The sequence below is a fragment of the Lytechinus variegatus genome, chromosome 4, assembly GCF_018143015.1.
Source record: "Lytechinus variegatus isolate NC3 chromosome 4, Lvar_3.0, whole genome shotgun sequence".
NCBI lineage: Eukaryota > Metazoa > Echinodermata > Echinoidea > Temnopleuroida > Toxopneustidae > Lytechinus > Lytechinus variegatus.
This window is the reverse complement of record NC_054743.1, coordinates 58,601,289-58,629,282: the sequence shown is the minus strand read 5'-3', so window position 1 is coordinate 58,629,282 and position 27,994 is coordinate 58,601,289. Positions and strand designations below refer to the sequence as shown.

Below are 27,994 nucleotides of genomic sequence, written 5' to 3'. Positions count from 1 at the left end.
TATTATATGTAAACAGTTTTTGTTGTTCTGCTCTGAAGTGCCTTGAGCATCTAATCAAGATGGAAAGTGCGCTATATAAATCTCATGTATTATTAATATTACCATTATCATATACCGAGGCATATGCAAACACAGGTCTGTCAAAATGCAGTAATGCTTGTCATCTCTCTAAACAGACTATTCCTCCTAACCTCCACTGTGTGGTAAACCTACTATTCAGTGGGGGGGGGTGATCTATTGTTCCACCCCCCCCCCCTTGAATAGCATAACATCAGAGATTTACGCCAGTGGAACATGCCCACCATTCCCATTTCTCGGGGTATTTAGAGAAGCTTGGTGTGTTCACATTTTGCTATCAATATACCTTGCTGCCTCTGCAACTGAAGTATGAACATCCCCACCATTTCCAGTTTCAGGGGATTGAAAGAAGCCTGCTGAATTCAAATCCATCAATATATATTGCTGCCTCTGCAAATGAAGTATGAACATCCGCACCATATTCAGTCTTCAGGCGATTTAGAGAAGCCTGGTGTGTTCACATTCTCCTACCGACGTGTTGCTGCCTCTGCATCTGAAGTCTGAACATGTCCAACTGAGACCGTCGACGTTTGTGAAGCTCAATAAGGCTCTCCTGTATCACAACGATGGAAAAAAAATGACAAATTCAAACATAAATGCCAGTGAGTAATGTTTTAAAAATGAGTGTGAACAGAATCTAATAAAATACCACCCTTGCTTTTTGTAGATGATTCTGATGGAAAATGCATAATTGCTGAGAAGTGAGCAAATAATCATTGAATTCCAACAAAGGTTTCCTAACCTTCTTTTTAAGCAATAATAATAATAATACACTGTCCCACATATGCTTATTTGTGTTTGTGATCTTCTGTGTGATCATTTTTTAAATATTTCACAATTAAGTTTATGTAAAATGTTTCATAATGACTAGTTATCAAAACAAATGCATGATTTCCATAAGTTTACCATCAGCCAATCAAATCAAATGATTTCAGTAGCTTTTAACTGTTACTGCTAAGTTGTTATTGTAACAAGGTTTATGAAACGGGCCCCTAGTATTACCTTTTCTCCTTGTAGAGTATTGTATTCCTCTATTAACTTGAAACTGGCTTGCTTGTCCTTCCAGTCCTGGTCAAGGGCATCGGCCAACTCTTTCCTGTGTGACAGAGAGAGGGGGGGGGGGGGAGAAAGAAAGAAGGGGAAAGAGGGAAAGAAGGGAGAAGATAAGGAAGAGAAGGTGGATAGAGAAGGGTAGAATAATTTTTTTTTCAAAGCAGAAAGAAGGAGATAGGTTGCAAGGGAAGAGAAGAGAGGAAGATGAAGAATGGAACGAGAGATGGGGAAAGGGGGAGAGGGAAAGAGAAAGGGGGAGAGGGAAAGAGAAAGGGGGAGAGGGAAAGAGAAAGGGGGGAGGGAAAGAGAAAGGGGGAGAGGGAAAGAGAAAGGGGGAGAGGGAAAGAGAAAGGGGGAGAGGGAAAGAGAAAGGGGGAGAGGAAAAGAGAAAGGGGGAGAGAAAAGGAGTAAAGAGGGAATGAGACAGAGAAGGGAGTACATGGGAGGAAAATGTTAAGCAACAGAAAGAGAGAGGAGAGTAGTAAAAAGAGAGTGGAGAAGATGGAAAATGGGGTGGGGAGATAAAGGAGTGATGTAAGTCCTGTTTTATCCAACAGTTACCATGGCAACAGTGCTTCTCAGCCAATCAAAATCAAGGAAACTTGTCAGATCTGACAACTTGTCGGACACAAATGTTGATGAAACGCTCCCCAGTACGTGGTAACGTGCATTATGTAATGTTAGGTGTAGACCATAGATATCCCGAAGCTAGATAAAACTTCAATGGTTTATTTCAATGAATAATTTTACCCCAATTGTGGAGTTTCTATTTCTACTTTGTATATTTACTCTCTATCTTCGATGCACCAACCCACAGCCCCTCCTAACCTGTGGGTTCCAGACTGGCAATACCAGGGGTACGTCTTACAGAGAGTTGTGATCGTACTGCAATTGATCTTAAAGTCTTATCTCTTGATAATAATTACACAAATTTAGATCTTCCGCAATTTGAGTTCGATCAGAATCTATTGAAGCTTCTTTGTGACATGGGCCCTCAGGGTTGTATTTCACAAAACTGTTGGTAAATGCAGATATATGATGAATTTGTGACTTACTTTCTTGTATGAAGCAGAGCCAACTCAGTTTGAACCCGAAGGAATTCCTGGGCCATCTACATTGATGCAACAAAGACAATAAAAACATAATACGAATATACATGTAACAAGTCAACAAATCATTCTTGTATTACAGAACTATCAAACTGAATTGGATCAAAAACTAATAGCAAAGTCGAAGACTACCATCTTATGGCTGTCAAACCATGAGTGTGGAATAACCTCCAACAATTTGTCTCTCTAGTATCTTCATTGAAGAGAACATTTACTGAAAAGCTATAGTTATAAATTTGACTGATATTATGCACTGAAAATAGGTCCCAATATTCAGTACACTTTGTTTTTTCATACCATATTCCATATGTGATGGCTAGCATTAAGGATAAAGAAGTACTGCAACACTGCCTCCTCAAAATTTTAAATTGATTGTAATGTTTGGTGTATAAACAGGATACGATTCTTACCCTCATGTGTTCATCAAATATTTCCTGTGATTCTCTGGAGTTGGGGTTTGGAGGAAGAGGCTGCATTCAAAATAGAAAACAAATTCAAATTATACATAAAATATATATATATATATATATATATATATACATAGTCTCAAGAAATGGATGAAGAGAACAATGGTAGGCGTAGCTTAAATCAAAGTTCCCCAGAGCTATCTACCCTTTGGAAAAAATGTCTCTGCCGGGAATCGAACCCGGGCCCCCAGCTTTGAATGCCGGTGCCTTAACCACTAGACCACAGAGACGGGTTAGTGGCTAGGCGACCCTGATCCAACTGACCGTCAGATAGACAGATTTTCGACACCATAACAATTATAATTTCCTTTGTCGGGTGAAGTTGGGTTTTGAACAATGACAGCTTTATAGCCTCACACACATATATATATATACACACACATTGTCTAATCAGAGGAAATTTTATGAAGAAAAAAAATAGCTGATTAATTAAATGATTAAATACACAATTGATATAACAGGCAAATTTTATATCGAGACTTATAAAATCTTACAATATATTCTAAAACTAGCAACAATAATGCTTTCTTTTACCATAGAATTTAAAAAATATATTGTTATGCCTATAGAGACTTTATCCATGTTTGCCTCTCCCCACCCAGGTGTTAAATGGGTAAATGGTGGGATGCAAATGTCAGTGTGATTAAATCGCTCTGTGAGCAATGGTAAAAATGGTTGCCCGGTAAAGTTGCTCCCCAGGGGGTGGAGATGGTGCAATTGTTACATGTATGTGATGATAAGACATATCTCACATATTCAATATTATATCTATTCATAATCAATACTTCTACAGGAAGTATACCAGCTCCAACTTTCATTAGAAAGTATTACTCATTCTTCTTCCAGCTAAACTTCTGACGCACACACATTTTATGGGTTTCTTATTCACTACATTTCATGTTCTCCCTGAAAGGTCAACTCCCCAATTCAGAGTAAAGTTATGACGTACAGATTGTTTTGGTCAAGCGTCCAAGGTTGTCTTGACGACACCTGTTTGATTGCAAAGTGTCTTGACCAGACCAATATATAAGGGGTTCACTTCTGAACCCAAATCAGATTGTTAGAGAATGCAGATTGGTTAGAGATTATTACAGATTGCAGTTAGATTGCTTTAGAGATTGTTCCAGCATACAAATAGATTAGAGATAGGAGAGTACAGTCACCATCAGACTTGCTCATGTTCCTGTATTATTTGTATTTATCATCATCAAGTTATCATCTTCAATAAATATATATGAACTCTGCATCTTGCATTGATTTGCCTCTTATTAAGTCTGGTTGAAAATAAAAGTGCAATCGATCCAACCCCAACACAACACAATCTGTGTGTGGGACAGTGCTGGATCCTATGACCAGGGTAATAATAATTACATGTAAAGTGCTTGGAAATATGAGTATTAAGTGCTTTATAGATGTAACTATTATTATAATCATTATAATAATTACCTGTAGATGAGGTTCTAGAGTACTATAAGCCATTGAAACATCAGAATCATCACCTAAACACACAAAAAATATTTCAAAAAGACATTATTTACATAGACAAACTCACTATAACTTGTATTAACAGTAAATAAACTCTTCAAACCATTATTTGAACTTTAAAACAAGTAGTCAGGGTATATGGGCCAATATGTGAATACATATTACCCACTTTAGCGAGTAAACAAAAGAATATTTGTCGAAGGTTAACTTGAAAAATAATCGATATGATTGTTTAAATATCTTCACAAATATCTAAAAAAGCATAAATTTTGAAAGTGAAAGTGAATAATTAATGTGTTAACAAAAATAACGACAGGCATACATGAAGTGGATATACGTTACTCAAAATTAGTAGCTGCCATAGCAATCAACATATTCATAGGCTACAGCCACTTGCCAGCTCCATTAATCAATTAGGTTGCCTTAAACCTCTGTCACATTTGCTCTACAGCAGCCGTATGGCGAGTCGAAAACAACCATTTTATTATCATTTTTATTCAAATCGCCTATGTGTAGCTGGTACAAAGAATTGAATAAAATGGCTGTTTTCAACTCGCCGTACGGCCCCCGTAGAGCAAATGTGACCGAGGTATTATCCAACATAAACTTAAATGTGTTTATAGAGTGTATGCACTATGCAAGTTAGTGATAATGGAAAACAAGCATTTAACTCATTTGAATGCCAAGTTGCAGCATGTTTTACTATCTAGTTCAGTATTTAATAAAAAAATGACAATCTTATTTCAATGCACAATAGAATCTGCTCGAGTCAAAACTCTTGGGCCCGTATTCTGATAGCAGGTTTAACCCTATCTAGGCCGGGGTATTTTGGGAGTTCATATGGCCGGGGGGGGGGGGGGCCTCCCAGGCCCCCCCCTAAGATCTCGGCCGTCGACCGCGCGATCGTGCCGAAAATTGGCATGCTGGTTGCCTGGGACATAATCTCCAAGATTGTATAGTAATTTTTTTCGTGTGAGTCACTATTAAGTGATTATGCTAATTTATGCGTAATTAGTATGCGAAATCATACTTTTTCCTCTAACTCCCTAAATAAAGCTCCAAATGTACTAATTTTTGGTATAGAAACTCTTTGTGGTGTTCTTAGCAAGTGTACATGAAAAAAATTGCGATATCAAATCATTTTCTTATGTATTTTATTGTTTTTTGCAATTTCTTATGTATTTCTTTGTTTTTTTACCTTTTGTTTTTCATTGTTTTTTCAATGAAATTTGTTGGGGACTCTTCTGTGATCATAAAAAGCATAAAATAAATACATTTAGAGCAGCAAAACTAAAAATAATCATACATTTATGAATTTTGGTTGAAAACACAATTTGCATTGACTTTGTACACGAAATCACGTTTTTGAGCAATTTTCGGTCTGACATGCACTTACATAATGTTGCTTAATTTCGGAACCACGTACCCGGAGGACGCAAAGTTGGTCTCAAAAGTTGCGCAAGACTTGAAAGTAAAAAGTCAGCGAGTGGCGCGGTCAAAAAATTTCGCGCGGCGAAAATATTGCGTGATTTGTTGAGGGGGGGGCCTCCGAGGCCCCCCCCCCGGCCTAGATAGGGTTAACTTAAACTCAGGTTTAAAGTTGTGGTTTAAGTATGGATAGCCGATTGTTATATAAATCACTAACTGTAGAGAAACCATATTTCAGCTCATTTCGCTCTCAAATCATTCATAACTGTCTATAAAGTGTAAATAGATGACTGTCTTCACCATCGATGAATCAGGAAAGAGCACAGTAAACATAAGAAACATACAACTTAATAAAAATTTTGATACTTTTGGCTTTCCATACTTAAACCACAACTTTAAACCTGAGTTTAAGTTAAACCTGCTATCAGAATACGGGCCTTGGAGTCACAGGCCCGTATTCTGAAGTCGGGTTTAACTTAAACCTAGGTTTAAAGTTGTGGTTTAAGTATGGGAAGCCAAAGGTATCAATATTTTTATTAAGTTGTATGTTTCTTATGTTTACTGTGCTCTTTCCTGATGGTGAAGACAATCACCTATTTATACTTCCTACACAATTATGTGAATGATTTGAGAGCTGAATAAACTGAAGTATGATATCTCTACTGTTAGTGATAATGTAACAATTGGCTGTCCATACTTAAACCACAACTTCAAACCCGAGTTTAAGTCAAACCCGACTTCCGAATACAGGCCACAGAAATCCATTTGACTCGGGTAAAATTCAACTTAGAGGCCCATATTTTGAAGTCGGGTTTAATTCAGGCCACGGTCTAACTCTGTGCTGAAATTATGAGAAGCCAAACATGTGTTTATATTGTACATGCATGTTACTACTGTTTACAGTGCTCTTTCGTTATGCTATAATGGTGAAGAAAAATAAATTGTTATTCCCAGACAGTAATGAATGATCAGAATAATAGATGAGTTAATAAATTGAACCTCAACTGTTCAAGATGTGTTTTACAATTAGTTTTCCATAATTAAACCACAAACTTTAGGCCATAGTTTAAATTTTTAAAAAATAAATCAGAATACGAGCCATAGGATGTATTAATTTGCATATTCGTGTCCAAGAATATGTCACTTGGGAAACGGTTTGAATATGAAAAGTCAACTTTTGCAGAATCTACTGTGTGATCCCTTTGTTGGACCTGGGGCTCGTCTTACAAAGAGTTGTGATTGATCTGATCAATCGCAACTATGGAAAGCCAGCAACATCAACATTTAAATGCATGTTTGTTCAAAATATTTTCTAGATATGAATGTATATCCATACATTCATTGATTTCTTGACAATTTGGCATGTTCTTTGTTTACAAGGGACATTTTGTAAATTTCCTGTAGAAAAGATTATGACACTGATGGATTTCCATAGAGTTATGACTGATTGGATCAATCATAACTCTTTGTAAAGACTGACCCCAGAAAGAAAGACAGTATAAATGCCCTCTGGAAACCACGTCCTTATTTGGAGCTTTTCAAGCGTCAGCTTTCAAGGGGGATTCGAAACTATTGGGATCAAACTGATTAAGAATCAAAGTATAGGCCTCTGTACAATCGATTCCCGATCAGCTTGACATCCATTTGATCAATACACAATCACTGTATAATCATGTGTCTGCTCTACCCCTACGCAATACTTTTGACATGACCAAAATAGTTGTGTATTTTTTTTGGAAGCCAGTAGACATGGACCTCGTCTTACAAAAAGTTACGATTGAGCCAATCAGTCGTAACTCCATGGAAATCTATCAGTGTCATAATTTTTTTCCACAGGAATTTGCACAATGTCTTTTGTAAACAAAGAGAAGCACAGCAAATTTTCAAGAAATCATTGAATGCATGAATATTCATCAGTTACAAAATATTTCGAACAAACATGCATAATAGATGTTGATGTTGCTGGCCGTCCATAGTTGTGATTGATTGGATCAATCATAACTCTTTGTAAGACAGGGTCCTGGCCATGCCCTCCGCATTTGGTACATTACTGTAGGCATTCCAAATGCTTTTCACAAAGTCAGCCAATGACAGCCAATTATAATCAATTCCCTGTGAAAGCTCAAGATCGAGAGGCTAGAACCCATTGCATACTGCAACTAGATGGACCCTGTACATTGTCTTTGGGAATTACAGAATTCAGTAGTCAAAAGGTTAACCCCTTGCCTCCTGGAACCAGGTAAACAAGGTACAAAGTCTATGGCCCGTATTCTGATAGCAGGTTTAACTTAAACTCGGGTTTAAAGTTGTGGTTTAAGTATGGAAAGCCAAAAGTATCAAAATGTTTTATTAAGTTGTATGTTTCTTATGTTTACTGTGCTCTTTCCTGATTCATCGATGGTGAAGACAATCATCTATTTACACTTCATAGACAGTTATGAATGATTTGAGAGCGAAATGAGCTGAAATATGGTTTCTCTGCAGTTAGTGATTTATATAACAATCGGCTATCCATACTTAAACCACAACTTTAAACCTGAGTTTAAGTTAAACCTGCTATCAGAATACGGGCCTACAAGTTTACAGAATTCAGTGGCCAACCTGTTAACCCATTGCTTACCGGAACCAAGTAAAAATAATACAAATTCTATGAGAGTTACAGAACTCGGTAGCCAATATGTTAATAAGCCCTTGCCTACTGGAACCAGGTGGGACATGTTCAAAGCCTATGGGAATTCCAGAATTCAGTTAGTCAACAGGTCAATCCCTTGCATATGGAAACCGAGAGATCCTTATTCAAGGTCAATGGGAATTAGAGAATTATGTACTAGATGGAATAAGGGAAAACCTCCACCATCTTCTCAATGCACATGTGGATGTACCAATAATATAATCATAACTTTAACAAATTAGTTGGGTTTAGGAGAAGCGTACTTTTCATTCGGCTTGACGATACTCTCTGTTCTAGTGACTGACTCCGGTCGAAGCGCCCCTGTCCAGTCGTACCCCCGATGCTGGAACCAGTGGACTCCCTGGTCCCCATGCGACTCTCCAACACTGTAGTAGGTGGATGAGAAGGATATTGGGGGAGGGGCGTAATGTCCTGCCGTAGCTCGATGGAGCTATGGCGGTGGGGTTGGGCGAGGGACGTCGGGGCGTTGTAAGGGGAGCTGTGGTAGGATTTGGGTCTCTGTCTGGGGTGGTCCAGCTCGGACAGGTCACTGGGGACGGAGATGGAGTGGTGAGGGGGCGGCATGGGGGGCACGTTGGGGTAAGTTTGCTGGGGGTGCATGGGCGTGGTGGTATGGGGCGGGGTGGGTGTGGTGCTATGGGGTGGGGTAGGTATGGTGGTTTGGGGTGGGGTGGGAGTGGGGGACAAGGCAGGGGAGAGTGTGACGGGGGGAGGTGGGGATTTGAACAGGGGTTTGGGGGTGACAGGTGGCGGTGGGGCCGAGACGGGGGGCTTGGTTGGGAGGGGGGAAAAGTATTTGGGGATGTCTTGGTCAAGGATTCGCCCATGGGAGTTACTACGACGATGGGTCTGAACAGAGGACTCTGTACGAGTTTATGCACAACCACAAACACAACAAACAAACAAACAAACATGAAGGGAAGAAACAAAAGAAACAAAAATACATTGTCTTAGCATGCAGCACAGCAAATGAACATTAGCCATTCTACACAGTATGCCATTGTGCACATAACTACTCACTCATAAAAAAAACATCAATTGGTAACTGATTTCGAACAGCACCTCAATCTAACGGCATATTATCATGCCATCTTTTACACAAATTACGTGATAATTTTTTTGCCAATCATCTATCATGCAAAATTTATCAAAAGTGAAATACTTATAAAATGCAGTCAAACTTGCAGAAAAATTAAATTCACTCCAATAACGATACCAATTTGTAATAATGATATTCGTTAAAATAATAATGAAAATTATTATGAAAATAAGTAACATTAAAAATAAAATAAAAGGGATACCAAAAGATCATAAAAAAATTATTCTTGTGACCTCATCAATGGCAAGAGAAGCAACTTATAATTTTCAGCAAAATCTGACTAAAACTGTTATCATCCCTTTCAATCTTATCAATAACATCAAAAGCAAGCAATCTAACCAAAAATTATGGATAATTGAATACTGTCTGAGGAATATATTCTGTTAGGGAAATAAAACGTGATGTGAAAGCAGGATATTTAAAGGACAAATCAACCCCAACAAAAATGTTGATTTGAATATATAGAGAAAAATCAAACTAGCATAGTGCTGAAAATTTCATCAAAATTGGATGTAAAATAAGAAAGTTATGACATTTTAAAGTTTTGCGTATTTTTCACAACTATTTCTTTTGTTTTTGAATGTTTGAATTATACAATATTTCATTTTTTTATAGATTTGACAATAAGGACCAACTTGACTGACCCTTATAGCATTAAACAATGCTAATTCCACATGTTCAGGGAGGAATTAATCGTTGTATCACTTGAAAATGAGGAGAAAATTAGAATATTTCATATAATTAAATACAAAAGAAATATTGAGTGGATGATGTCAGTCTCCTCATTTGCATAAAAGCCATGATGTGCATATAACTGTTTTGTGAAAATAAGCGAAACTTTAAAATGTCATAACTTTCTTATTTTACATCCGATTTTGATGAAATTTTCAGTGTTATGCTTGTTTGATCTTTCTTTGTTTATTCAAATCAACATTTTTCTGGGGTGGACCTTTAACTAAACGACCACAAAAAAGGGAAATACTGCCATGTCTAGGATAATCGTAAAACTTGATGATGGTAACCATGCATCAAACAAAGGAGGATGTTGACTTGTTGTCAAGTCAAGCACAATGTAACGTGGGTAAGCTAGTACATTAATGATATATCAGGTTATTACCATACACATAATCTGTTTATTTTTTTCAACAATACATATCTGCATTACATATAATGTGTGTGTGTATGTTTTTATAGGTTTGGGGAACATACCATGCACAATGTACTGAAGCATGTATTGCAGTTGTAGCCTTTAACAAAGTTAAACTCTAAGTACTATGATTCAATCAATTCTTATCAATATTAAATAAACAATTAATATGATATTGTAAATAAACTTAGACAAGTTTCTCAATGCTTGAAAGAAGACCCCCTTCTTCTTCTTCTTCTTCTTCTTCTACTTCTACTACTTCTACTACTACTTGTTCTTCTTGTTGTTCTTTTTCTTCTTCTCTTACTACTAATACTATAGATTTTTTTCCTTTGCCCCTACTTCTATTCTTCTCATTTTTTCCCTAATTTGCAAATCTCAAACTTATTCAAGAAACATAATCTATGGGTAATATAATGGAACATGTCTTCTATTATCTTCATTATTGTATTTATCTTTAATTTCCTCATCACCCTGACAAATCCATAACTGCACTCTTACACTTCATAATTCTTGGGAACCTTCGAAGAAGAATAAGTCCTTGGACGCGTCGTGGAAGAAAGATAACAAGTTAATTTTTTTCAAGTGATAAACTTCAACAATGTCCGACAAAAATTGTTAATTTATCAAAAACAAGAAAAATACTTCTTCTAAACCTTTTAAGATCCGAGAATATTCACCAACGTGAAAAAATAATCTGCATACCCTTGCGTTTAAGCAAACTTTCATCTTTATGCTTACATATCAAAACAAGAATGTTTTTAATCTGGGAATATCAACCATTACAAAATCTATTTTGACATACTCCTAAAGGCAAATTTTCATCCCTATACTGCTAGTACATCATTTTAATCAGAAAAATAATAATAAAAAGACAATCATTTCACTTCAATTTAAAAGATGATATAACTTCATTGTATTTCAGCATGAACAGAAGACCTTTTGCAGTACATGTAATCCTAAATCCCATATGTTCTCCTACTTATCAAAATGACTTTATATTGTAAATTACATTTTTTTATCATGCTTTTTAATTTTGAAAATTATTTTTATTATATTAGTTCCATGCAATGGAGTGAGAATGGGTTATCTGGAATAACAAAGATGTGAATGATATTGGATCAAATCTTAGTAAAAAAATAAAACAATACATAACAAATAACCAAAGATTTTCCATATAACATTCTGAAGATTTCAGAAAACATACATTTTTAAAAGTCAGAGTTTTTTTAGTCATTCGTAGTTATACATCCTCTTGATAATTTATCATTGACAATATTACAAGTTTCCTATTCTTCCCAAGAACAAGGTTTTATTCATTTTTCAATTAAATAAAAAGATAAATATTTTGAATCTTGAGTTCAGTGAAGGCCAATTATCAATCAATTTACGAACAAATGAATTTGACCAGATATATATACACAAAACATCAATTCTTTCTTTTTTTATTTTCCCTTATTCTTTTGATGGTACAGATTATTTGTTCGTAATATATTTCATGAAACCTCTATTATATTACATGCCCTTCCATGAAAAAAAAAGAAACTTGATCTTTGGACAGAATTGATAAAAGTGACATACATGTAGGTAGAAAAGTAATTGGGGGAGTTGTATAAGTGTGACATCACACAGGTTGCTAGCATCATCAATGAGAGGACGTCCACATCATTAGTGATCTCAACATTCAAATGCCCATAGCTTTCTTAATATTTGTTCGATTCTTCTCAAACTTTCATTGATTTGTTTCTTTGATTTGTCCGTTTTTACACAACTAGCTAACTTGTTCCCAGGGTCTCGCTCTCCTTTAAATTTACTAATTAACAGTCTTCCTACCATCAAGGTATTAGTTGAACCTTCTTTCCCACATTTATTGCACGCTCAAAGAGATTTTAGACAAAGCTTTGACATTTTTTCACAGTGTTTTAGGAATTTAAGCATCATTTTAAAGAGTTGAACAGCCTATACCACCAAGAAATTAAGGCATATAACATGAATCCAGACTCACTTGAATTTAATACACTCTTGCACACTAATAGGAAATGTAGACACATCTCATATTTTTTCCACTTTTTTAGGATTTTAAATTTCACTTGAAAGGATTGTTACAGCCTATCACAAAATTATATAAAATACAAGAATCTAGACTTGCTTGAAAAACATTATTGCATTTTTATAAAAGATTTGGATACAGCTTGCAATCATTATGAATTTTACACTCTTTTTTAAAACAATTTTTAGACTCTTTAAATATTCTGGACTACAAAACCATGAGGCCTGAAAAATGAGATTTACACATTTCTTATCACCAAGAAATGAAGGTATATAAAATATAAGACTCTAGACTCGCTTCAATAACATTCTTCTGTACTTGGAAGATTTTTGGCACACCTCGCATTTTTTTGCACTGTTAATTGTGATTTTTAGCATAATTTAAGGGATGTTTGTCAGACTATCACCAAGCAATGAAGAGATAATCTGGACTTACTTGCACTGTTGTCTTCATCTACTCTCAGGTCTAGGAGGTCCATGGAATGGCGTTTCTTCTGATCCTTAGAGCTCGGATGGACGGGAGGAAGGTCACTGAATGGAGCGTGGGGGTCAATCTAACAAAACAGACCAACAGAGGGAGTTTCACAAAGATCTGACTGTGACTGAAAGACATGCTTTATGGGCCCAGTTGCATGGGATATATACATATATAATATATATAAGATAGATCAAAACAATAATCAGCGGGTCGTTTCATAAAGAGTTAAAACTGTCGTAACTCTGCCATTATGGCAAATACCATGGTAACCTTGATTTTGATTGGCTGCTGAGCCCTGTTGCCATGGTAGTTACCATTATGTCAAGATTAAGACAGTTGTAACTCTGTATGAAACGGGCCCCAGATCGTGCACAGTTTGCCGGGTAAACCCTTGGATATGCAGCTCAAAGCCCCTGGCTGTGACTTGTGCACAGAAATGCTCTCTTCTTTAAATCTGTTGTTGATGTGATAGTTTTCTGTGAAGACACACTTGTAGATCAAAATTTCAATCAGGGTCTGTGCCCGCAGACTAGATCATGCCAAGGGGATGCGCACTATACTATGTATAATCAATGAGATTGTGCATTTATTATTAGGAAGGTTTTACTTTAACAACAGATTGTTTCAAATATCTGCTCAGAAAGTTTGCTTTGAATCAATTGACTATTTCACTCGTGAAAGGGTGACTTATGTACACTTATGAATTTCAGATTCAGATCCATTGATTTATTGTCCTCAATGGAAATTCACTGTGTTGGCATTACAAAACATTATTTACATAGATTATACTGCACGATTCAATCAATATACATTATATGCACACCATAGATGTCATTATTTAGATTTATATTCATTTTTCTGACTGCACACGAAATTCCATAGCAATGAATCATATATCTCTCCTACCTTCTGCGGGTCTTGTGGTCCATTGCTATGGCTACTGGTCGAATGTATGACCGTGTCGCTTATAGTGCTCCCTCTCGAGTCCATGGAGCGATTACTTGCGAGACTCATATCCGCGGTCTGCTCCGCCAGTCGATCTGCCATTCCATCACCAGCGTTTCTCTCTGCGTTTAAGTAAAAAATAAATAAATAATAATAAATCTCTAGCATTAGATGTGCACATACTTCAAGACCTGTTAAAAATCTCAGTAGTCTGGAGAAAAAATGGTCTTCAAGAAATTCTTGTAACATACATTTCATTGAACTTCAATTACATTTACCAATGTAGATTAAGTGAATTTTCATAACTCTTATTCTTCAAACCCAGATACTATTATTTGGATCTTCTAAAACGAATACTATGTTTTCCTTGGGGTGTCTATTAAACACATTTCATGTTCTTGGGTGACATATCGTTGCTCGCACCACGAGCCGTCCTCTCTGCGCACTTTCATGCGATAGTTAAGCGCCCTGTATCTGTTCCATGAACCGTCCTCTCTGTTACATTGCCCACTGTGGCGTAAATAATTAACTTCAAGAAAATATAAAGATACGGGATGAAACTTTGGAACCTGAACTTTTCAACGAAGACACTGGTAAATAATTTGCTCTCCTTGTAGGTGCACTTACTGCTGGTTTAAAAAAATTTTTTCTTTAAATGCGTTTTCTGCAAAAGTAACTTTCGCATTGAGGTGCGCAGAGAGGACGGTTCGTGGTGCGTGCGACGATATTATGATAAAGCCATTATTATATGACGATACAGACACTGTAAATATTGAAAACCATGTTTCCATGCAGATAGAGCTAGGCAAACAATGTAAACAGGTATGATGGCCTGATTTCTCACTCAGGATCAACTCTGATTCACATTCAGATTCAGTTTTATTATTCCATATTCAAAACATAGAAATTTGCCCTCCATTGGCAGTACATACCAGGGAAAAAAATACACGGGGGCTCGGGGCAATTTTGCCCCCAAAATGCCCTAAAGAGCCCTGGAAAACTAAAATGGAGCCCCTGAAATTCATATAGGGTCCAATGTAAACTTTAACACAAATTAGGATATTTGGGCTAGTGAGCTCAAAGATAGCCCCGGAAAATAAATCAATTTTTTCCCTGGTACATACACAAGAATATATAAACTCTAAACAAGTCTTTCATGCTTAATTGGGAATATACTTCATATTATTGACATTATTATATCTTTATTATATATTACATCCTTATTGGCATTTGCTTTGATCCTCATGATTTTCACTGTATTTTTCAAAATTCAAATTGTTTTGCCTGAAAAACTCATGTTTTCCCTGGAAATCCATGTTCTTCCAGAATTATATGATTTATCTTTATTTGATTCTCATGATTTTCATTGCATTTTTCGCATTTCAAATTGTCTGAAAAATTATATTTTCAGTGGAAGTCCATATTCTTCCTGAATTACACACAACTTATTTTGCTTTGATTCTCATTATTTTCACTGGAGTTTTTGAAATTCTTTGTTTTGCCTGAAAAACTATATTTTCAGTGAAATTCCATATTCTTCCTGAATTACTCATGATTTTCCCTGTAGTTGTTGAAATTCATTGTTTTGCATGAAAAATTGCTGTTTTCTCTGGAATTCTATGGGTTTTTTTTACTGGATTCTTGATTCTTGAAACATGATTCTCACCTTCTTCTGACACTTGTGGATACACCAATGGTTGATCTGCTCCTTTAAAAAACTGAAGAAAAATAAAATCAAACACATTTATCTAACATTCTCACATTCAATTTTCTTCAGCTCTTGGATTTGTGGTAAAAACTATACTTTTCATGTGCATTGTAGAAGCCAATGCTCCATTCTAAATGTTAGGGATATTATAGAAATGATTTCTTTTGAAAACTCATTATGACCGAATGCATGCCCCGGCTAAGCAAGTCTAACGATTTTGGTGCTCACAGCTTTTAATAGAAAAACCTCCTACCGGTACTCATTTACCTCACCTGGGATGAGTTCAACACACTGTGGATCAATTTCCTGCTGAAAGACTTACACTCAACATTATTAATTATTATCTTATACTGTGCTTTTCCTATTAGGCACAAAACACTTACAATGAATTCAATTAATTTGTGTGCAAGTATATGATCTCTTAAAACTGCATACTACAAAAGAAATGGGTTATAATGCGCTTTCAATGATATACAATTAATTAATGTTTAAACGTATTATTTTTAAGTTACTACTCCTTGTATACAAATCACTCTATAACCAAGCCCCAAAATACTTGTCTGATTGTTTAGAAATTTATGTCCCAGGTAGAAGAACTAGATCCTCTGAAGACCCACTTAAATTAACATATCCAACAAAAAGAAAACAGACTGGAGATAGAACATTCACTGTTGCATCCTCAATGGAATGGAACAAGCTCCCTCTTGCAATAAGACAATCCCCAACAATCAAGTCTTTTAAGAAGTCACTCAAAACTCTCTTGTTCTAAGCAATTGCCTTCATTTAATATGTCATTCTGATTTTCGTTTGTATCTTTTATATGTTAATTGAAATTGTGAGCGCTTTGGGCCATTTGGGAAAAGCGCGTTACAAATATTGAGTATTATTATTATTATGAGTGCAATTTAGAGAACACTCCATTAGGTGAAAGATTAAATGATACATGAAACGAGGCGTAGCCAAGTTGATTTGATCATTCATTTCATTGAATGAAGTATTCTGTCCACTGCATGAATCAAGTGCCATTCTTTATTTGTTTTACACGACACCTAACAATAGATCCTTGCCATGTGTCTTTTACACATTTGAATGCAAAAGTGCATTCAGTGCGAACGCAGTCTGTTGATTGTTGCATAGATACAAAAACGCACACTGTAGACTCGAGTGTGTTTTTGAGTGTGCTGCCTGTGGTCTTCGCACGAGCGTAGAATGGACAAAATCATATGGATCCAAAATTGCACATTGAATGGATCCAAAATTGCACGGTTGATGACGTCATTGTAAAATGAGCTGAATGATCAACGTCAAACAGCCAATCAAATGACAAGGATCTATCTAGGTGTCATATAAATTCAATTAATCTTAAAGCTTGTGTATAGTTTTGGTAAATCCACCAAAATGCACCTATCACTATTCCAATTCATTGCTAGATAATATGAATGGATATGCCCTATAACAGTTATGATGTGGAGGATATGAAATGAAAATGTGTTTTACAGGATAAATTTTGCGATTTTACATGGAAATTTAACTTGATCGGGTCACCCGATCAAATTAAAATATCTGTGTATTTTTGTCTTTCAATTAAATCCTATTCCAAATCATGGAATGGGCTGAAACTTTCAAGATATGTTCTTTGTCTGTAACTTTTGGATATCAAATCACTAAATTTATAAGATAAGTGCTTGAATGTCCTTTTTTTAATTTAAATCAAGCATTGCCGAGAGAGGGCGCTATATATCCAAAATTGAATATTTGAAATTTTCTCAGAGAAGCGCAGTTGGAAAAATATCTAACGGTCTCTACGCTTCAGTAAGACTGTCATATTAGATGATATTCGATTATCAATCACATTATTGACCCTTTACCAAAGCTATACACAGGCTTTAAAACCTGAACGGCTTAAAGAAGAACTTAGTGGGTTTAACTTACCACCATAAGGTTTGACATGATGCTTACTACCTCATGCATAGAAGGCCTCATTTTAGCTTCGGAAGACCAACACCTGAAATAACCAACAAAATACAACATATAAGGCCTGTTTTTCAAACTTTGCTCATTCTCCTGAAGATGACAAGCAAGAACAGTTGTCGAAACGTCAAGATTGAGTGGTCCTTTTCAGGATCAACATTTGCCCAAGAAAGCTACATGGTGTCTTGTGAAACCTACTTCACTAACCAACAAATAGTATACAATAATGCACTGTGATTGGTCAGATTGGCATCATGTGACATGCAATAGTTTCGATGAGAACCTGTCCTAGAATAAACCATGATACGGTACCTCACTTGGTTAGATAAGTACTTGGCATGCAATAGTACACAAATAATACACATTTACATGTATGAGTGTGTTGTGGCCATCTCCCTTAACATGTCCATTTACATGACCAGGGGGCCGTTTCATAAAGCTGTTGGTAAGTTACGAGTGACTTTAAGAACGACTGGGGAACCTTTCTTACGCGCTAAATCATCCCCAATGAATATGCTGTTTACCATAAGAAAAGATTACCAGTCGTTCTGAAAGTCGCTCTTAACTTACAACAGCTTAATGAAACACCCACCAGGGGGCCACTTCATTAAGCTGTTCGTATTTTTAAGACTGAATTTCAGAGCGACTGGAGATCCATTCTTGTGGTAAATGATATTCACCATTAAATGTTCATTGATTATTTAGCATGCAAGAAAGGTTCGTCAGTCGTTCTTAGCTTGACCCACTTAACTGGAACATGGTCAAAGTTCATTTACCTCAACTGACCTGCGACACTGATTATGTGACCACAAACTCATGACAAATGATCAGTGATACTTGATAACCCTCATGCCATAAAATACGAACTAATAATTTCAAAGTTATGATGACATTCTTAAAACTACTTCTTGGTTAAAATTTGGCGTCAACGATGCAACCCCCGCCGCCGGAAAAAACAGCATCTATGTCTCCCTTCTGCTATGCAGGTGAGACAAAATCAACTTTAGGGCAATTCCATGAATTATATACTTCTGGCCCCCTACATGTGAGACCTTAATTAAATTTTCTGTCTCTGATTTCTTCTTCTCTTGGCAGTCTGTAACATTCCAAAAGGACCATGACTTATTCAGTTTATGAAGTGAAGTAAGACTCAAGAAAAATGGGGGTTGGATGTACAAAAAGGTTGATCATTTTTTGGAATTGCCCCTTAGGTTAAACTTTTGATGACAGCATTGGTTGTGCCAGTGCTGCAGCCACCATCGGGTAAGTGGCACCTACATGTATGCCTTTCTTTTGCTACGCAGCGAGTTAAAAACTGTAATCATTGAAATCATATACTCACCTGGTCATTAATTTTTCTAAAGGTTTCGGTATATTTCTTATTAACGGTGGTCTACGACCTGAAACAGGGAAGGAGAAAAGTTCATTTTAAAAATCATGTAAGTTTACTTAGGTTGAGGATATTACAGTAAATGCATATTTACTTATTTGCATCCGACATTGGTTATTCATTCAAATTTGTATATTTGAAGATCTTGACAGAGAAATAATAATCTTGGTAAATTCTATGAAAAAATTTGCATAAAACTTCTACACCCTGATCACATTTCACAATTATGTATGATTGGATTAACAGATGCATCAATCACATTCTTTCTCTCTGGGGACCAAACTTCAACATCATCTTCCAAATAACATGACTCAGTATTTGTGTCATCATGGTGAGATTAGTCATCTTGCCAAGTCGACTTACAATAATAATAATAGCTGGATTAATAAAGCAATTTTTGCCTGAGGTACAAAGCGCTGCTATTATTACCCCGGCTATAGCTCGAGCTACCATTACCGGTGCTCAGTGCATGCAAGGAAATGTGCAGCACAGTATGGATAAATTTCTTGCAAAAGGAAAACACACCATGGCTAGGATTCGGACCCACGACCCTGTTTGAAAGGCGTGAGTCAGAACCACATGACGACAACATGCCCACACAATAACAAGTTGTATGTAAAATGGTGAGATATGTGGTCGACATAAAGCTTCCGTACTTACCATTATGTACGGCCCACATGATACGGAATGCCGGCCCTCCTATATCATCGAATGGTTTACGTCTCGATATAACCTCCCATAAAATCACGCCCCAGCTGAAGATATCACACTTCTCACTGTAAGCGCTTCCTGAAAATAACAACAAAAATATAAAACCGGGGTCATGAATAGCTTAGTAAAAGTTTTGCACATTTCACAACCCCTTGTGCGCTAGTTTTGCCCTTATTATGACGTTACTCCTTCATATTGTTCCTTTCTGCAACGGGCCCCAGGGGCCCGTTGCAGAAAGAGTTGCAATCAAACGCAACTCTAAAAATCATGCGCAACTTGATTTTCAACCAATCAACAGCGTGCATTTGGGACTTGCGATTGATTTTTTGACTTGCGTTTAAACGCAACTCTTTCTGCAACGGGCCCCTGATGTGGAGAGTGTTTCATCTTGATTTTCACTGAATAATTTAATCACGGGTGAGAATTTCAGTAGCTTATAACAGCAAATTGCTCCCTGGTTGACTACAGTATACTGATCAACATGCATTGACCGCTGTGTTTTTCTTTGATTCCAAGTGATTACAACCCCATGTAAGCAGTACAATTTTCCTGCGATTTCACTGCTGGCCCTACTGATTATAGATAAATTCCAGTTTTGGTGACGATCTCAAAATGACTTTTTACAGAATCTTATATAATGACCACCCAAGTGTCTGTTTGTATGAATACAAAATATATGCCAAAGGATTCTGGGAGAAATTGCGTAATTGCTGAGAAATAAGCAAAATAAGCAAAATAAGCGCGGATTCGGTCACTTCTGTCGGGTCTTTATTCCCGCAATAATAATACACTGTCCCACGTGTGCCTATCTGTGTTGGTGATCTTCAGTGTGAACGTTTTTCAGCATAGATTTCAAGATTTCACAAGGTTCAGTTTATATAACTGTACCAGATCTAGATCCTCGATGATATTCTGACAATTAAGCCTGGTTTTACAGACTTTCTCATGAAATCAGTGTTTACTGCAACTACTGGAATTTCTCTTTAATCCCAATTCATCCCTGTGTTTTCAGACTAAAAGTTCAGTTTAATATTTCTTTTTAAATTCTCAATCCAAGTGGCGTCAATCCTTGCGTCACACATAGTGTTCCATCCCTTCCACTTGATTTACAGATTTACGTCCCGTGCTCAATCCTAATGTGTTTTGGGGACCAGGACAATACATGTCGTTATGGTGTTGGAGTCGTCAGTAAAGCAGGGAAATTAGGAAAATTTTGTTAATTTTTTTTGTAAAATTGTTAAATATTCCCTGGGTGGGGGGGGATCGCAAAGAATTGAGTGTGAGTAAAGAGTCATGCTTAAATTCCGACACGCATGGTATGTAACATGCAATTTTATTCATTAATACGCAGGAGCGTGCCTCCCCTTGGCATGATTTGACCAATGCCGTGATGTCTTTCATACCGCGCATGTCACACGCAATGGCACAGTCAAATTTTGCCTCCGATGGCCGTACCATGAGTCAAACTCGGGCAATTTGATAATTTTTGTACCAGTTTCTGTATGTGTATGTGGTTCGTATAGAAATCCGTGAAGCGGGGACACCATACGCAGCATAACTCTTTGTGAAACATTCCCCTAGTCTATAGGCAGTTGGTCCAATTCTCAGATAGTCTAATACCACATGGGCTTAACTCACTTGGTCTACTATGAGTTTGGTCTTATTACCATTTGGTCTAAATTGCCATTTGGTCTAAATTTCCACTTTGTCTACATACTAAATATTCTATATTTATTTCCAAGCAGAAATTTGATTCATGAACAGCCCATCTGACCATATTGACTGAATGGTCTGAGACCATGTTGATATGAGACGAAACAGGCAGATATAGCTTGGCGTGAATTGGACCAAATGATGAAAGGGCTAAACAGCAATTAGACTAAATGGTTTGTACTTGAATTGGTTGTAGACAATAGTAGGAATAGATCACGTGGGATGAGACCAAACAGAAAATGGACAAAGCAGAGGCCCGTTAATGAAGACTTTTAACAGTAACCATGGACCTACAACAACTGGACATTCAACGAATCCCCTCCTTTGGGCCTAAGACTGTCACCGCTAATCCTTTCATAAACAGAGTGTGGCAGCTGACGCCCATCAAGCCGGTCGTAAAGCACGCTGTCATTGATGGACAGCGGAAATCAATTGTGCGCTGCTCGTACACTTTGGGTTGTTGTTTGTTCACTTTATCAAAAGCAACACACAGCAGTGAATGTTAGCACTATGAAAATGAGCGCAGAAACAGGAAATGGAGCTTGCATAATTAATCGCCCCGGGCGGTCATCGTAAAAACAGCATAAAGAGAAAGCTAAGTGTATGGCCACAATTTTGACAGCTGGAAACAGGTGGTGGCCATAATATGTTGTCGTTGAATATCCATTTGTAGTAGGTCCATGCAGTAACAAATTAACAATTTTACTATCAGATAAAAGGATTTCAGTAGCTTTTCACTGTTATTGCAAATTTGTTATCACAACAAGTTTTATGAAATGGGCCCAGGTGTAGACCAATCGGCAATTCACCAAAATTGACCATAATACTTGGTCCAGCAGACAAACTCCAACACTGGCCTTCTCCATAAACTACAGTACAAAAAATATGGTACATAATATTTTACATGGTCGAAATTGTTGTCAGCATGATTTCAACTTCATTTCAGTTTCATTTCATTAATTCATTTGAAATGAATATGAGATGCTACTGAAACCGTGCAGAAAACATGCTTCAGTTCTGCCTTCAACGATGAACAAAGAGAAAGATTTGCCCTTTGAACTTTGACCTGACCTTCAAATACTTCAGGTGCCATCCATGCTGCACTGCCTTTGTTATTTGTCATGTAGGTATGGAAATCGCATGCTGTCCCAAAATCACAGATCTTCAGCACCGTCCCACCAGACATCAACAGCAAACTAGATAGAGAGGATATAAAGAATTATTATTCATACAGACAATTTTAGAGCCCAAATACAAGTGTTATTTTGTTGATGCACTCGACCCACTTAAAAAGTTTGTTGAACTCGCCTAATATTTTTTTCCGAGGTGACACAATATTGAAAATATTGGACGACTAGAAGGGGAATCCCCGAAGTTTGTATGGTAGGGGGCCCTAAAGCTGCGCGGGTCCTAAAGCTACGCACCACTCATCGCGCGCGCATGCAGTTTTCAATGGCAAATGCGCACTCTGTGTGTCGAACTTAACTGTGACTGCAGAGTGATGAACAATTCCTATTAAATTTTTTCTACAGAGGCTGCAGTAAATCTCTAAATGCAGAGAAAACCAACAACTGTTAGGAAGTTTGGAGTCATATTCGCTTTAATTTCCTTTAATCCTATAATAATTTGAATATATTTTAGAAAATGAGGCACAGGAAATACTATTTTTTGCATGATAAATCGAGTGCGTAGCTTTAGGACCCCTTCTACATCGGGCGGCGAAATCAAGAGGTGTTCGAAAAACACGACGGGATTTTCGTATTAGTGAGTTTTGTGATATTTTCTACTTGGTTAATGATCTTTAAAATGTTTGCCACAAATTAGTGAAATATAATTTGTTGAAATATTAAAATTGGGACAGGTTTTATTGTTTGAAAACAAAGTACGTAGCTTTAGGTCCCCCCATCATACAGCAGAGTCAGAGTCTCAGGGCGAGAGGGTAAGTTAAAAATTATTTGCTAAAATTCTCTGTATGAATAATAATCATAATACTGGATGTCCAATTTTTCGGTCAATACAAGGAAATATAGGACTCGCTTTGCAAAATATTGGACTCGTCTTCGACTTGTCCAATATTCATGCAAAGCTCGTCCAATATTTCCTTGTATTAACCTCAAGGCCATCCAATATTATATAATTATTGGTAATGATTAACGTTGATATGAATTTAAAACATATTACATGTAGCTGTAAGGTCTAAACAGTTACCTGTTTCTGTGATAAGCCCTGAAAAACTGAATCTGAAAAACAATCATTATTTCTTGCTTTGAATAAGTGAAAAACTTCAAATGAAAGTGATCAAAAACACAATCCTAATTTTATTTCATATACAATTTGTGTTACAATTAATCACTTGCATTAAAATTAAAACATGTTGTTTTTTTAAACATGTTTTTTTTAATTAAAGAAAATTCAAAAGTGTCTATATGACTATTTTTTCCTTCAGTTTCCATAGTTAGACTTATATGATCTACATTACATTACGTGTTTGATCAAACTACAAATCAAATATTTACACTACTTAGAAATAGCAACATATTTTTCCCCAATCTAACAGGCATTGCAAGATTTGAAACAAAAGTTGACATGGAGATGATCATTTTAAATAACAGCTCAGGTTTTGTTTAGAACTACATTTACTGTATTTTATAATACTTCCAATAAATATTACAGTATTATTGAAGTTATTACAGATTATCATTTACAAACTTCAAGTTGCATGTCCTTGCCATTTCAGGTATCTGAATTCTGAATAAGAGGTTTTTAAAATCTGAAATCCGATCAGTCAATGGCCTGTATTCTAAACTCTGGTTAAACTTAAACCACAACCTAAATTTGTGGTTTAACTATGGGAGGCCAAATGGGACATTAATTTCTATAATTAGATGATCAATTTATTATCACATTTGGCTTTCAAATCATTAAAAAAAGTCTTGAAATTATAATTACGCTAGTTTTCGCTTCCATCAATACATGGGAAGCATTCTGGTAAAAGTATAAAAGCATTACAATTTTTAAAGTTCCAACAAATTTTTGACACCCATAGCTTCTCATAATCTAAAACCAGAATTATACCATGGTGTAAATGAAACAAGAGAATCTGGGCCAGGGTGTCTAGTTGGTGACTGGTTGAACAACTCAAGGGACATGGTGACTCAGTGGTAGAGCGCCCACCTCATGAACAGGAGGTCGTGGGTTCGATTCCTTTACTTATTTATTATTTATTTGGCACTTCAAACATATTCAAGATTACAAATATCAATAATTACATAAAATGGCATAAAAATTATACAGGTATGTCCAATATTTGATAGCAGTTTGCCCAGGCCTACATGTAGGCATACCAAAGACTTCTTTAAAAAGGGACCTTCCGCCTTCTTGTCAGGTGCTCGACGTATGAGAATGGAGAAGGATCTAACAATAATTATGTTATGCAGGGCCCGCTGGAAGAACAGCTTACAGCTGAGAGTGGCTACCCTGGGTAAATTGTTATTATTATCATTGACACTTTACTTACTTTGCTGGTTTTAGATCCCTGTGTATTAACTTCTTTGGCGTCATACAGTGAAGGTAGTCGACTCCCTTGGCACACTGCAAGGCCCAGCTCATGGCGTGGGCGGCCTTGTAGATGGGCTGCGGCTGGCTGCTGTGGAGGACGTTGTAAAGCGACCCGCCCTCGGCATACTCCATCACCAGGCAAACGGGGCGGGTCGTGCAAGCCCCGTAGAGCTTGACGATGTTTGGATGGTCCACTCGGGAAAGCTGCCTGACCTGAAAGTGCGATTTTTTTTCCAGTGAGATGTGCATCATCATCATTGTTGCCATTATTCGGCATTGACATCATGTATATTGTCTTCTTCATCCTAAAATCTTACGTGTTCATTTTTTTTTTGCATCAGCAGCATTATCATCATCATCACCACCATTATCACCATCGGCATCATCATCATCATCATAATCAACATCATCACCATTATCATCATCATCATCATCATCACCATCATCATCATCATCACCATCATCATCATCATCACCATTATCATCATCATCATCACCACTACCATTCTTATCATCATCATCACCATTACAATCATCATCATCATTACCATCATCACTGGACATCATCACCATCACCACCATCACCATCATAAAAAAACAGTGGCATAATGAGCAAAATATTTGAAGGGGGCAGAACATGATGTGTATGGCAAAATTTGTTCAATAAGTTGCAAGTGAGGAAGCTAAAATTTCAGCATTTTCAATACGAATAGCTAATTTTAATAGACTTTAACAATATAAATATGTATATTTCACCCATTTCCTGTCCTTTTTCCCTTGTTTCTATCTTGGTCATGGAACTGTTTGGGGGCCTTCAAAATGTAAAAAGATATACGACTTACCTCGACTCTGAAGGCTTTGATCTCCTCTTCTGATTCAATCATCTTGACAGCCACATTCATAGATCGCCATTTTGCTTTACTCACTACTCCAAACGCTCCTTTGCCTACGACCTGCATGTACAAAACAAAGTTAAATTATACATAATGAATGCTAGACCTAACAAATTTTATTCATAATGCACCCATCTTTATTCTAAAGTAGCGAAAACGTCGATACTGACAGTGACACGCTTACATCAAGTGGGGTAAAAGTCTATTTTTGTCACGATATGCTCCGCTGAGACTTCGTCTGGCTTCGTGGCATCCTCTCCCTCCATAGACCAAAGTATTCTATACACACCACGGTGGTAGTGGTAGATATCAGGAAATGATGGCAACACTAAACTTACTGGCAAGCACATTCATACATGTGTTCTAGCTGCATTAGAAAACATGACAATGAATTGGAACTTGTCTGTTAAAATCAAAATTTGTATTTTACATCGCATATTTCACGAAACTGGTAAGCTGATTATATTCATAAGAACTTAGTTATTCACATGCTTTACTCTCCTCATTAAAGAAAATAGAGAGTTGTCCACAAAATCTACCATTTTGAAGCACGTTTGCCAATTTGAGGATCCACATAGTAAGTACAACAAGACTTTTTATTCGTCCATAACTTGCTTATTTCATAACCGATTTTGATGAAACTTTTTTTAAATTGTTCCTCTCATTTTACTCTTTCCAATAATATTGCTTCTCTTCTTGGGTTTTGGTTTCTTTTAAAGTAGGATTTTAGCTATATACAATCGAACAGGGTGAGGCAGCTCACCCTTTTCCCCATAATTGCTTTAAATAAGCATTGTGCAAGCCACCTTTTCCCCATAATTGCTTTAAATAAGCATTGTGCACGCCACTGGGCGTTGTGGCGTGCGCCTGTAATCCAAGCTGTGGGGAAGTTACAAATTGATGCAGAGGTTCGAGGTTCGAGCCCTGGTCACGTCTTTCGGATGGTGACGTTAAAGGTCGGTCCCAGACGTAAATAATCATATCTGATTGATACACGTCTGACAAAACTCAAACACACACACACACACACACCACCATTACAAGTCCTATCAGAGACTTCAACCTATGTAGGAGAACTGATAAAAATCAGAAAATGTAAAAAACAACAACAGATTTTTCACTCTAGTGAATCTAGGGCCTAGACTACTAGAGTCATGTAATACCTTACAAATCAATATCTTAATAAGTTAAGATTAAGAAGCAGTGCTTTCTCTTTATCAGCACTTAATACTTTATTATTAATTTGAAAGTCAGAAGTAGACTAAGTAGTAAGTACTTTCTTTTTCAATTTTACTCATCCTGACCGAAATCAACAGATTTTTTAGTCAAGGGTCTGTAGTAGAGACTCTAGGGTCATTTACATCAACCATTTTCAAAGAAAGAAAAAGAATGAATGTGTCTAATCATGCTTGCACTTGTTCATTATTTAACTTTTTTAAGTTGCAATTTGTAATTGTAATATGTTTGATTTTATTCTCTTTTTAATCATTAATAATTAATAAAATTATCTAGACCTATGGCTATGTTTGGGCGGACTTGTTACCCCCCCCCCCAATTTTTTTTAACCCATCTAGAACCCATTATTTAACTTAGCCAGGAGCTCATCATTAAAATACTTTAAACGGTGAGTACTAATAGGCAACATCAATTCCCAGTTTCTGCATCATACATCATGTACCGAGGTACACCGCACAAATACACAACACAGCACAAATAAAAGCGTACCGGACTACATCTAAACTTTACAATGCACTCACGTCACTGCAACGCAGTCTGTCTGTCTGGTGTCCCCACCCAACACAAATAATCAATTAATGCAAAGGTCTTACCCTCTCAAATTCTAAATCGTTGAAATCAACTTCCTCCTTGAAGCTCATCTGGGATTCCAGGCGCGCCATTTTTGTTAAATGCTACTTTATTCTGGAGAAATAAAAGAAGGTTTCATCCCGATACGACATCTGTTTCGCCGCACCGAGATAATTCACGATAGGGAATTCCCCATTAAGGGCGCTGACTGGCG

At 36.8% G+C, this 27,994-nt stretch overlaps 1 protein-coding gene across 2 annotated transcripts; it reads right to left on the bottom strand.

The window, feature by feature from the left end:
* Positions 1–39: 39 nt before the first annotated feature.
* Positions 40–27,967, bottom strand: LOC121414397 (mitogen-activated protein kinase kinase kinase 7-like). 2 transcript variants are annotated; one of them, XM_041607558.1, is made up of 16 exons: positions 27,804–27,967; positions 25,924–26,034; positions 25,041–25,294; positions 22,595–22,719; positions 19,760–19,888; positions 19,052–19,109; positions 17,671–17,743; positions 15,697–15,748; positions 13,992–14,152; positions 13,044–13,161; positions 8,555–9,175; positions 4,154–4,206; positions 2,651–2,710; positions 2,187–2,242; positions 1,081–1,174; positions 40–631 (listed from the first exon to the last, which is right to left on the bottom strand). In XM_041607558.1, exons 1-16 carry the CDS (start codon positions 27,870–27,872, stop codon positions 536–538), a joined length of 2,130 nt encoding a protein of 709 aa, XP_041463492.1. In that variant the 5' UTR covers positions 27,873–27,967; the 3' UTR covers positions 40–535. The 2 variants fall into 2 exon arrangements, with proteins under 2 accessions (XP_041463492.1, XP_041463493.1); XM_041607559.1 differs by lacking the exon at positions 8,555–9,175.
* Positions 27,968–27,994: the final 27 nt, after the last annotated feature.